This window comes from Phyllostomus discolor, chromosome 4 (genome assembly GCF_004126475.2).
Source record: "Phyllostomus discolor isolate MPI-MPIP mPhyDis1 chromosome 4, mPhyDis1.pri.v3, whole genome shotgun sequence".
In the NCBI taxonomy this organism is placed as follows: domain Eukaryota; kingdom Metazoa; phylum Chordata; class Mammalia; order Chiroptera; family Phyllostomidae; genus Phyllostomus; species Phyllostomus discolor.
This window is the reverse complement of record NC_040906.2, coordinates 52,224,058-52,236,359: the sequence shown is the minus strand read 5'-3', so window position 1 is coordinate 52,236,359 and position 12,302 is coordinate 52,224,058. Positions and strand designations below refer to the sequence as shown.

The following is a 12,302-nucleotide window of genomic DNA, read 5'->3' as shown; positions in this document are numbered from 1 at the left end:
TAGCTAATTTGCAAAATCAAGCCAAAATCTTAGGAAAGGGTAAAATCCCTGGTTTTTCCAATCTGGCTGTAGATTAAGATCATCTGGAAGAAGGGGTGGGCTCTTTTTCAACAATAACAATGCCACAGCCCTACCCCTGACCAATCGAATTAGGATCTCCAGCTGTGAGGCCAAGACATCTGTATGTTTAAAAAGCAGTTCAGGTGATTCTAATCAGCAACCAGGGTGAAGAACCACTCCCTTAGAACTGGAATTACAACACTTAGGAGCACCTGCTCTGCCTTAGGTACCATGTCTTCTCTTTTCATATATTGCCCATCAGCCTCACTACAACCCTACCTGAGTGATCATCATCACCAACTTCAGACCTCTAATAAGTGCTAGAGGTGGATTCATACTCATGTTCTTCTGACTCTGCTGCTTTTTTTTTTATTTCTCAAAGTGTGAACATGGGCTGTTGGTGGTTTGCAAGTTGATTTTAAATGGTGTGTGGACATGACATTAAATGACACTGAATCATGTAAAAGAAAATCACTCCTTTTTCAATTCTCATTTTAAATTCTTTAGATTAAGGTGCAAGTTGTGAGGGTGCTAGTATGTCTCCAAGTCTTCTCACATTTATTCACCTCTCTTTTTAACAAAACTTTTTTAAAAGCCCAGAACACTTTGTGGGAAACAGAATCTAGCTCAGGTGTGATAATATTGTCTCCATTGCATTTACTTAATGGTTTACTTCTGTTTATGGGAAATGTTGCCACTGCTTTTCATTTATGGTAGTGAATAAAGTTTCATTTGTAAAGAAATCCATTTAAGTAAAAAATAAATTCATTAATTTTTTAAAATATTAAACAATGGTACAGGTGTCTTGAATATAGCAAAAATGATTAAGTAGTAAATGACATCAGTTTGAGAAATACGTCTTTATAACATGTTAATTTTTAAAACAGCCATCTCCACACCTATTAGCCAGGGAGACCTCTCACCTACCATCCTATCACACCAGACAGGCAAAAACTTGTTTCATCCACATTAGGTCCAGCCTTGGACCTATGACCTTTGTTGCTGCTTCCAACAAAGGTGGAGTCCTGAAATACCAAAGGCTAACAAACATAGAGAGTGGAAAGGGTGTACTTTCACTCACTCTGCCAAGTAATCAATGAAATGCAAATCAAAACACAAACAATGTGCCATTTTTTCACCTACTGAACCGTAAGACCCTTTCTTAAAGATGAGACAGCATCTTTAAGGTCTCCTCAGGTATAGGCGGTAGAAGTATGGTGTGCTACATACTTTCTGGATGGCAAATGGAAGTACAAATTATAACTTAAAAATATGTATACCCTTTGGGCAATAACTCCACTTATAGATTTTTATCCTAAGAAAAGAATGTGGATTATTGCCGTGATCTGTTTGGCTCAGTTGGTTGGAAGTGAAGGGTCCCTGTTTCAATTCTTGGGCAGGATGTGTGCCTGGGTTGTGGGTGGGGTCTCCGGTCGGGGGTGTGTGGGAAGCAAGTGATTGATGTTTCTCTCTCTCATCTATTTTTCTCTCCCTCTCTTTCTCCCTCCCTTCCCCGCTTGCTAAAAATACATCAAATCTTTAAAAAAAGAAAAGCATGCAGATTATCAAAGATCAAACTATGTATATGTTCCTCAAAATATTACTTATTATAGAAAAACATTGCCCAAAATAGGAAATTATATAAATTAATCATGAATCATCTATTAAATGAAATGGCATACAGCAATTAGAAATGATGCCATTTAGTCTAATCTGGAATTCAGATAAGAAACTTGTTCCAGCACCTGCTGCTAGTGTGAGGGTGGGGTATGGCGGTCGACTTGTGTATCATGTTTATTTATACCTTAAAAAATTCCACCTATACTTTAATAAAATTGTTATAAAATAAAAAGAATTTTAAAATGTAACTCTAAAATAAAGATACTATTTTTAAGGTAGGTTAATAGCATGGAAAAATATTTGTGACTTTATTGTTAAGTGGAGAGAAAGCAGTAACAAATTACTGTAGACAAATACTGACAGCAGTTTTCTGGGGTGGAGTGAAAACAAATGAATTCACATTCCCAGAAAAATATTGAAAGGATATTAAGACAAAAATACTAATAATGAACTTAGTTTTTAAGAAGCTGACTTTATCTCCCTACTTGTTAGACTGAAGGTTCCCTAGAGCTGCCCCAGTACAGAAGAGGCCCTCTTCCTGTTGGAAGCCTTGGCAAATGTATCCCAAATGACCGGGGGAAAGAAGAGGCCACGTAGATGGAACGAATCTTGAGAAGAATGGTGAATAGTTACCATTCATTCGTTCATTATTTGTTGAGTGTGTGCCAAACCCTGAACCATGAAACGGTTTCCAGGGAAATTATTACCACTTCCTTAACAATAACAACAAAATTCCACATAGACAATTTATAACTCCACCATCTTCCACAGGCACTAATTTAACTCAGGGATGTTTTCTTCATAGCAGTTTTACAATTTTGAAGAAGATAGTTCATGACATAACTTGGCAACTGGGCAAATTTGAGCTTTCCTTTCATCTTAGAAAGGAAGATCTGAATTACATGCACCCCAAAGGAGAAATCCCTCTTTCTAGGTGTGTGTGTGTGTTTTACAAAAACCCAATGAATTCTTTAGTCCTTCCTAAAGTTAGCCATGGTAATATATGGAAGAAAACTTGTAAGAACATCTCAGTAAAAGAACAAGCATCATAATCGAGGCCATGGCCTAGACTTTGGGATTTAGAATCAAAAGACCTGAGTTCTAGCCCCACCTCTGAAGGGAGACTGGCAGAGGGGCTCAAGCTCCCTGGACCGCAGACCACTCAGATATAAAAGCAAGGGGCCTTCCGTCAGTAGGACACTGGGAAACCCGAATTCTCAGTTGAATTTTGCCTCTAACTTGCTGTGTGATCTCTTAATCTCCCTATGCTTCATAATATCTCTTTGAGGGTATTTGACTTGCCCAAAATGAGATAAAGTAAAAAATAAAGTACTTTGCAAAACAAGATGTGCTACATAAAATGAAGTGGTAAGGGTTAGAAGCCCGAGCGCCATAGGTGGAAAAGACAGGTCATCCCATTGGACACTATTTCATGTAAGTGTCCACTAGAGTAGCATGCAGTCAACCACCACTGAAGAAAAAGATCATTCAGCCAACTGCTGGGCTACTGTCACCTCCAAGTGCCCTGAGAACTTTGGTCAGAGAAATGATCCATGCTCTTGAAACTCCCTCCAGATTTCTTCTATTTTCTGACAGACTTATCTCCAGTTTGTCATAAGGTTCTGTGGCAACTCAGAAGAGAAACGTGTTCATGGTCCCTTTACGCACAGAGTTGACAGAGCTCTGTAAATTAATGGCATAATTCTAAACCTATTTCAATGACCCCCCCGTTTGGGATTTGCCATCTGTACATCTAGAACACTGAACACTCTGTTTGCTTCAAGGGGATGTTTTACTTGGCAAGTGACCCTGGGAATGCCTCACCCGCAAATGGCAGTCAGATTAGCAGTCACACCGCTCAGAAAGCATCCGTGCCTGCGTAGGCCTCCAGGGACGGCTCAAGGGACTGCAGTTCTCTCCAAGCGCTCTCTTCCAGGAGCCCTGCTCACTGCCTGTCCACTTCTCGGGGCCTAGCATCCGTGCTGCCCCACCAGGCTGGGACAACTGAACTGCACGGCCCACCCTGCTCTCCCTTGTGGTTGTTCTCTCCTCACCGAGATCCTGCTAGGAAATTTACCAGGACGGGCACATCTGCAGTACGTGATGAAAAGTGAAACACTAGGTGTTAGGGGACAATGTTGAGAAGAGCATTTGTAGCCAAAATAGCCATAATTCAACAGGTCCAGTAGAGTAGAGAAAGTCATTTCCCTCTTCGTCTCCGAGACCTTAGGAGAGAAAAGAAAACTTCAGTTGTGACTTAAATTGTGCTTGAATTAGGGTTGCCAGATTTAAGGGGGAAAAAAGACACCAGCTAGATTTGAATTTCAGGTAAACAACCAATCACTTTTTAATGTAAGTATGTCCCAAATATTGCACAGGATATATTTGAAAAATACTGGTTATCTGAAATTCAAATTTAATTGGGTGCCCTGTATTTGATCTGGCAACTCTAGCTGGATATACCTGCATGTTCAATAGAGTACTGAAATATTAAATTTCCAAACCAGTTGTTTGAAGTTATGTAATGAAGCCATCAGTTGAATTCAGCTACTTGTCTCTCATCAAGGGCTTGGTCAATTGTGCAGCCACAAAGTGTAACGATTTGGGATTAGAGAGTATGCATTTCCTGGGCTCCTGAAACTCCATCCAGATTTCTCCTATTTTCTGGCAGACTTGTTTCCAGTTTATTATAAGTTTCGGTGACAACTCAGGAGAGAAACATGTTCCAGGTCTCAAGTATGAAATCAAAAGGTGCAGGGATTCTTGTAAAGGAAATAGACCCATGTTAAATGTAAACTGACATTCAGGACACAATATTCTTTAAAGAAGCACTATAGGGAGGTATCTCCCATGTATTACAAACTGGAGAGTTTGGCTTGGCTTACAAACTTTTATGTGAGGTGGAAATCAGCCAGTTTCAGAATATGAACTTCATTGTCTTCAAAGTAAATAACTCATATTCTAATGTGTACCTTCAGACTTGAATTGCCCAGTTTAATCTATAAAAACTGCTCAAGTGAACTAGGTAATTGTCAGATGACCATACTGTTTTGTAACTCATAAGCAAACTGGCTCAAAGGCCAACAGATGGTTGAGGTTTCCATTCTGACACTTACAGATTAGTCTTTCTTAGCTATGGTTTCTTCATCTTTTGAAAGAAAAAATATTTTTTTCCTACATGCCTCATTGATTTTTTTTATTTTTAAACTTTTATCACAAAGATCATGATAAACTCAAAGTGCATACATGTTTGGATTTAATCTATGTGCTATATGCTATTTGTGTTTTGCTTCTTTTTCTGGATTTTGAAATTTCATCTATCAACACCATACCCATAATTATTCTTATTGATGCCTCATGGTATGACATCATTTTTATATCTCAAAGTTAACTCTTCCCCAATTATTAAATACATATCATGTTTCTAGCTTTTTTCTACTACAAAAAGTGTTATACTATCCATCTTCATGAAGATCGTCTCTTTTTATCTTTTGGCTTAACTCCTTGTTGGGACGTGTTCAGCTTTTGTTTTAGATTGTCAAGTTGTGCTTCAGGAGAGGCGGAGCCTAAGGACTCAGCAGTGTACATGGGGCCTCTTTCACACTGCCTTTTGACCTTTTGATTTATCCTAATTAATTGAAAGGCAGTAGTAAGTGGTTTAATTAAAGCTCTTTGTTAAAGTGGCTGAACATTTTTTAATATTGCATTTCAATATATATGAATATTTCTCTGTCTTTCTCTCGATTCAGGCTTTCCATCTAATGGATAGTAGACTTTTGTGTGTGTATATGTCATCATTTGTTTTTATCTTTCTGTTGCACTTCCTCTCATCTTAGTTTTGTTACTGTCCATCATATAGAATAACTTACTGGAATATAACTGAACCCATTCTTGTCACTCATATCTTTTCCCACAGTTAAAAAAATGGTCTATTTCATTTCCTTCTAAGATTTTTATGGGAATGTTTAAAATGTTTAACTATATAACTCATCTGGAATTTATTGTGGCCTATGAGAATCAGGAGGTGTATTGAGATAAGTAAAAGATTTAGAAATTTTTTACAAAGCTAATTTGAATCCAGCAACACTAGCTTATGGCCTTAAGCAAGTCACTTAATGTCTCCAAACGCAGTGTCCTCTTCTGGACTGAAGGCAGGGCCTTTGTCTTGTATCCCTGTATCTTCCCCCACAATATTTGATAAAGTGCCTTATGTTCAGGATAGATGTTATAAGATCTGTATTGAAGTTATATTTTTTGCATATTGCTATCAGATTGTTCCAGCAGCACTCACTGAATCATGATTCATTCCCCAATTATTTATTTGGTTGCTTATGATTGGTCATATATCAATGATGCTCAGATTTGTTCCAATGGAAAAGCACCTGGAAGTTGTAGCACTCTTCACAAAGCATCATGAAATATGGAGATATTAAAGTTAAGATGATGAAAATTAAAATTTGGTGCTAAATCAGACACCAGTTTACGCTAGGTTCTAGTGCAGTATAAATACTGTATGATTAGGCACTAATCATTTTTTTTAACTTATGGGAGAAATTTTAAGATTGAGAAAATTCTATCCAATAATTTAATTTCTTCTGAGAATCAGGAAAAACACTCACCCATGGAACATCAAGTTGTTCAAGAGCAAAAGTTGAAAACCACATCTTATATTAAGCATTCCCAGTTGAGAATATAAATAAAAGCCTCTGATCAAGTGTAAACACTATATAAATATAAAGTCCAGCTAAAGTGGGCTGAACTCCAGCTGAACCCCAAAACTATTTAAGATTAGTCTTTTGAGTTGCCAAGTTTGGAATTCCTGTAACATTAGAAAGTCTAAAGGAGATCTATGTCAGATCTCCAGTGCATGTTCACACCAGCAGCCTCAACTCTAGATGCTTCTGTTTATCAATCTATAAATCAGAGGAGATAACACCAAAGGGCCTCACAACCTCGTGTTCTACCATATTAAATAATATGGATTTTGCAAAGCAAACAGGAGGTTGGTGTGTTGGAACTAACAGGAAAAAGAAAGCAAGAACCATTTCAATTCTGGGTTCCTTGTACTCTGAGGACAATACCAGCACAAGAGGCTGGAGTCCTGTCCTCTGCACAGAGTTCCTGAAGATGTGGACGGTGGCCATTAAGGTTACCAGAACCCTCTACAAGCAACATCCTTATGCTATGCTAATTAGTAATTTTTCCTAGAGCTTACTTTTACTTAGATCTTTGAATATTTCTTGTTAAGAAAGACAATAATGCTGTAGGGGTTTTTTTTAATTGCTAGAATAGTAGGTGAAAGATCTATGGTGGGGTACTCAGTGGGGTCCCCACCCTGCCACTTGGTCTGGGATAAGTCACTCAACATTTATAGACCTCAGTTTCCTTTTCTAAAAAAGAAAATGAGTATTTAGAATGGATGTTTCCTAAAATCCTGTATTGGTCTAACATAAATATGTTCCAATTCAAGAAAAATAAAAATGCAAAACTTCATACTTAGGAAACTAATAATTCACTATTTCAAATGGTCCCTGCTGAGTCATTCTTTACTTAGAAATTCCCCCAGAATTTCCTGAAATAGTAGGAATCTCTCATGAGGTCACACTGTGACTACAAATCTTCAACCCTTTTTTATGAGTAATTAGTCTATGATATACACTTTGTCCAGGAAAATGATATCTCTTCTCTAGATTATGACATTCATGAACAATATTCTACTGCAGCTGTGTGTGTGTGTTGACAAGAAGTTAGAACTGCTGAGCCCTGATTCACACAGAGTGCCAAAAAAGACAGCCGATTCCACAAAAGTCATCTGCTTGGAAGGGAAATAAATCATGACTTCACTGGACACGTGGTTTCTTAACCTCCAGTGCACTCTTGGTCCAGGATTCTGAAATCAAGACTAACATAGAGGCTGCTTGCTCCATGAAACCGAGCAATCACCTTTTCCCCTTCTCCTTTGCACTACCTCCAGAGACTGCATGGATCAATGGCATTGTTCAAAGCATTTCAGTAAATACTAGCACAAGCCATTTTTCCTCCAATACGTATCCCACCAAAAGGTTTGTTTCTCATCTACCCAAGAGTGTGTGCTCCAGATGTCTTTCAGTGCTCACTGTAGGATGTGGTGCAAACCACCCCAGATCGCCTTTATCGTCCTAGCTGAGCTATCTCACTAAGAGGGCGCTTTCTATTCCATGAAGGCTGACCACCAGCCTCTCCTTCACTGGTGTGGACACATCTACTTGCTTTCTGCCACTCTTGACTGCTGATTCAGATAAGAAAGATGAGGGCAAAGTCACAGACAGTGGCTATTGTTTACCCTCCACAATCCCTGTGTGTTTGTTTTTTTAGGGTGGTATTTCTTTTACTGATAGCAAAGCTCTGACATGCCCATTAAAATGGGACACAGTTTCTACTAAATGCATGTATGCGAAGAGCAATGTTTTATTTAATTTTCCCAAAACTTTGGATGGTTTACAGCAAGGTTTTGCTCTCTTGTTGCAGGTTCAGAAAATGGTCTTGCACAGAAGCAGCCAACACCCCGCCGAAGATGTCAGCAGCCCAAAATGCTGAGTAGCCCCGAGGACACCATGTACTATAACCAGTTAAATGTGAGTTCAAAGTGGCCATAAAGCTGTTTCACTGGCTTTGTTTCCAGTTAATAATTCTGTTATTAATACCTGTTCCAGCCCCTCCAGCCCCACCCCCACTCTCTCATGCTCTCCTCTCGAACATGTGCTTAGGCTCTTTATCTGTTGCTTTCATGTCAGGATGTCTGCCTTCACGGTGAATAATTGATGTGGTTTATCAAAGACGAGCAAGATGCATGCTTCATCAGGCTCACTTGAGCCCTTTGATCAAAAAAATTATGCTGTGACTTCTGATATTATCAGCATCTGCTTGCATTCAACACAAAATCACTTTGAATTAAAAATTAACGACTTGCTGCTTTGCTTTGACTGTGTGTTCTTGGCCCTCTCCACAGGGAACTCTAGAATATCAAGGGAGCAAGAGGAAGCCAAGAAAACTTGGGTAAATATCTGTCTTCTTAGTTCTAAGCAACTGTAAACAGAAGGGGTCCTTTGTGATATTACAGAAAATGCAAAACTTTCCTGAGAGGCTTCTAAAAATATGCAGTGGGGATAGCCCCACTATTATTGACATTGGAAACTACTTTTCACAGTAGCGAGTATACAAAACTTGAATCTATTCTGTCTGAAAAGGCTGGAATTGCCATCTAAAGGCAAATGTTATTTCTCATCATTTTCTCAGAGAACTGTACTTTCTTCCTAAGTAGAGGCATAGCGGGTTGTATAAAACTCTCCCACAAACAAGAACACGCCACACAGTGAAAATAGGACGCCTCCCCCACATTACCCTCCTCTTGGGCCTGAAAGGTACAGGAAAATTTCTTCCAGTGGTTAGACAGGACTCTAAAGAGCGAGCTCATTTCATCGTTAGCATCTCAGAGACTAGGAGTAAGGTAGGTAATTGGTACTAGTTTAAGAACTGGAGAAGGTCAGGAGGGAAATTTTCTCATCTAGTGGGAAACAGAGAGAAACAGAAAAGATAATTCACATAAATCTAGCTGCAATATGACCACAATTTCCAGGCACCACTAAATCAGGCCATTATCAGTGTGCTGCTCAGAGCTGAAAGGGTTTGTGTAGCAGACTCCAGCTCCTCTGTGTTGTCCTTCCCCTCGGCGTTGGAACCCACGCTGTTCCAAGTACTCAAACAACTTTAGCTGCCCCAGAGGTGACTGTGGCATTTGTTTTCCTTTTCTATTCAAACTCGTTTTTTTCTTGCAGCCAAGTCAAAGTGCTTGATGGTGAAGATGACTACTACAAGTCTCTGTCACCTGTGGACTCGATCCCAGAGGAAGATAACTCAGCCCTCCCTTTCTTTTTTCCCTCGTCCTCAAAAGGAGCATCTCCTGCTCAGCACTGAGCTGTACTTCCTGCCCCTCAAGTCTGTTGAGGGTAAGAACAATCACAGTAATTGACTGATTGTCATGTAATAAGAAAGCACTGCCATGGGCTCGGTATCTTTGGACACATGGCAGAGCCTTACAGAACAAGTTTCAGATTCTTAACTGTTTCCTCCTACCTCCCTTACCTTCTCCACATCTGCTCTGCAGCTTGAACTGAGTAATCCCTTCTTTTCTCAAACCATAAGTCTCCTGGGGACACTAAGCAACCTCTACTACAGCAATAACCATCATTCATGCCACCATCTAAGAGGGTAACAATCTCACCATCAGCCAGTTGTGAACACTGATCATATTTCTTTTTCCCACCACATCAATCCATGCAGACCATGCCCCTGTGAAAAGCCAGGACTTCTCTTCCTCCTTGCCTCTCCATGGCATCCCCTGCCCCTTTGCTGATCTTTCAAACACCACTCCCCAGGGTCAGGGCTCCATTCCTCAGCGTCTCCATACTGGAAGAGGACAGAAGACCTCCTACGCCAGGATAATTTTTGTGTGTTTAGGGGAAGAGGCCAAAGTTTTCCAGATTCTTTCTATAAGGGAAATGAACTCCTCTCTTGCTAATTATTATGCCGAGAAAGCCTTTGCCTCTTTATTCTCTACCTTGTCCAGACACCCTCAGTACCTTAGCAATAAAAGAAAGAAAATTTGGACCTGTCAGAGTCCATGTCACATGGTATTGTAACTTTCCATTCTCTGGTTGCTGGAGCCAGCAGGCTGTGAGTCGCGCGGGGAAGCATCTTGTCTCGTCTATCTCTGTGTGCAGAGCCCAGCGCAGCGCCTGGCACTGAGTGGATGTGCAGTAAATGCTCACCCTCGGGTGAATGGGGTGAATGACGAGAGTTAGTTAGCATATTTGATAGGACAGGTACTTTCAATTATTTGTTATACGTGATTAATCACTTTTATTACACTGTAAGTTTTCATTCAAGTAATGATGTTATACTATATATTATACTACTCTATATGATTCAATACAACAAAGTTTTTGAGCAACTATATGCAAAACAATATGTGAGTTTCTGTGTGATGTATTGGGTCAACTATAAGACCCTTTCTCCAGAACAGATATTCTCAACATTTTTCTTACTTCAAAATACTTAGCAGATAGTACACATGGGAGTGCTCAGATTTTGAGGAAAATAAACTTGAGGAAATAGAAACAAAACTGTTTTCAGAATTTTAGAGGAGAGATTTCTAGTATATATTTTACAAACATAAATCATGAAATGAGGCATTTAAAGATCTCAGAAATTATAATTTTACAAGAAAAAGAAATAGAACCAATTATTCAATAGTCAAACTTTACTTTTAAAAAAAATGAGTTGACTTTTTTCCGGATCATCACCCCAAAGGTAGTGTTTTTAAGGTACGTAAGTAGTGCAGCAGAAATACAAATGAACTTCATTTTATTGTTTAAAAATAATATGTAGAATATATAGATTTTTAACGTTATTAATATAACTATTTTTGGAAATTTTACTTTTGTCATTGATTTGTCTACTCTTGATTTGATAACATTAGCTGCTTTTCAATCTGTTGAATAGGAATGTTTGTAACTTCCCACTACTCTGTGTACAATGTAATTGTATACCTGCCTTGTTTCTAATTAAACATATCCATAAATAAAGTTTAAAAGGAAATAGAAGTAATTATAAAATCATAATTTAGAAGCTCTATAATAATTATTCATTGCCACAGCAATAACTCCTAACAGTACTTCAGAAATGGTGTTTGCTATTAGCTACAGCATAGATAAGATACACTGTACATATTATTCTTGAGATAGTTACAGAGCCATAACTCAAAAAGCAGTTCATAAACAAGCTGATGAGAATGATGTAACCTGGAATCTCATAAATACCTTCTTAAACGTATCAAAATAATAAGCACATGGGAAAAACAAAACCAAAATCAAATAGTGCAGAGACTTTACAGTGGAAAGCCATCTTCTTCTCTATGCTCCTACTTTAGGAAGCAAGCTTTTTAAAAATTTTTTCTAATTATTTTATGTCCTCTATCATGTCTCTCAATAGTTTGCTTCTTTGTTCTTGATTTATCATTTTAGACAATATCTACTCTCCCTCTCTATGAAAGATGAGCATTTATCTCAATTCTTCCCTCATCTCTCTTAACGTCTTCCACTGCTTACAATTTTATGTTTAAATTTTTGTTGATTACTTCTTAAACTTTAAATTATATAATTAACCCCCTATTTTTGCACCCTCGACTTCAGAAAGTATCTCTATGAGGCTGTCTGGCATGAAAAAACCAATTGGCTGAAAGATAATGCCAGGACGAATAAGATAATGGACCCTGGATGAAACAGCAATCATGCTGAGGATAGAACCGTTTTTTAAAACTTCACTGCAAACCCTTGGTGTTCATGTTCTGAGCTGCGGTTTCTTCTTCTGTTTTCATTCATGTGCACATACGCCTCAATCTGCTTTTTTAACTTTATTTTAAAATATAATACTTATATAAAAAGAACACCAATTAGAAGACTCAGCTCAATAAGTCATTAAAGTGAATATCTGTGTGACCTCTCCTACAGTCAAGAACAGAACCTGGTCGGCACCCTGGAAGCCTCCCACAGTCCCTTCCCGATCATCGCTCGCCCACCCACCTC

The 12,302-nt window shown here is 38.7% G+C and overlaps 1 protein-coding gene across 1 annotated transcript in view; it reads left to right on the top strand.

The window, feature by feature from the left end:
- The window catches only part of MYO3B (myosin IIIB), a 417,036-nt gene extending 405,412 nt beyond the window's left edge, over window positions 1-11,624 (top strand). The window contains exons 33-35 of the mRNA XM_036023317.1: window positions 8,188-8,294; window positions 8,669-8,715; window positions 9,495-11,624. Coding sequence (XP_035879210.1) covers window positions 8,188-8,294; window positions 8,669-8,715; window positions 9,495-9,633 — 293 coding nt within the window. The 3' untranslated portion in view covers window positions 9,634-11,624. The remainder of the gene's footprint in view (window positions 1-8,187; window positions 8,295-8,668; window positions 8,716-9,494) is intronic.
- Window positions 11,625-12,302: the final 678 nt, after the last annotated feature.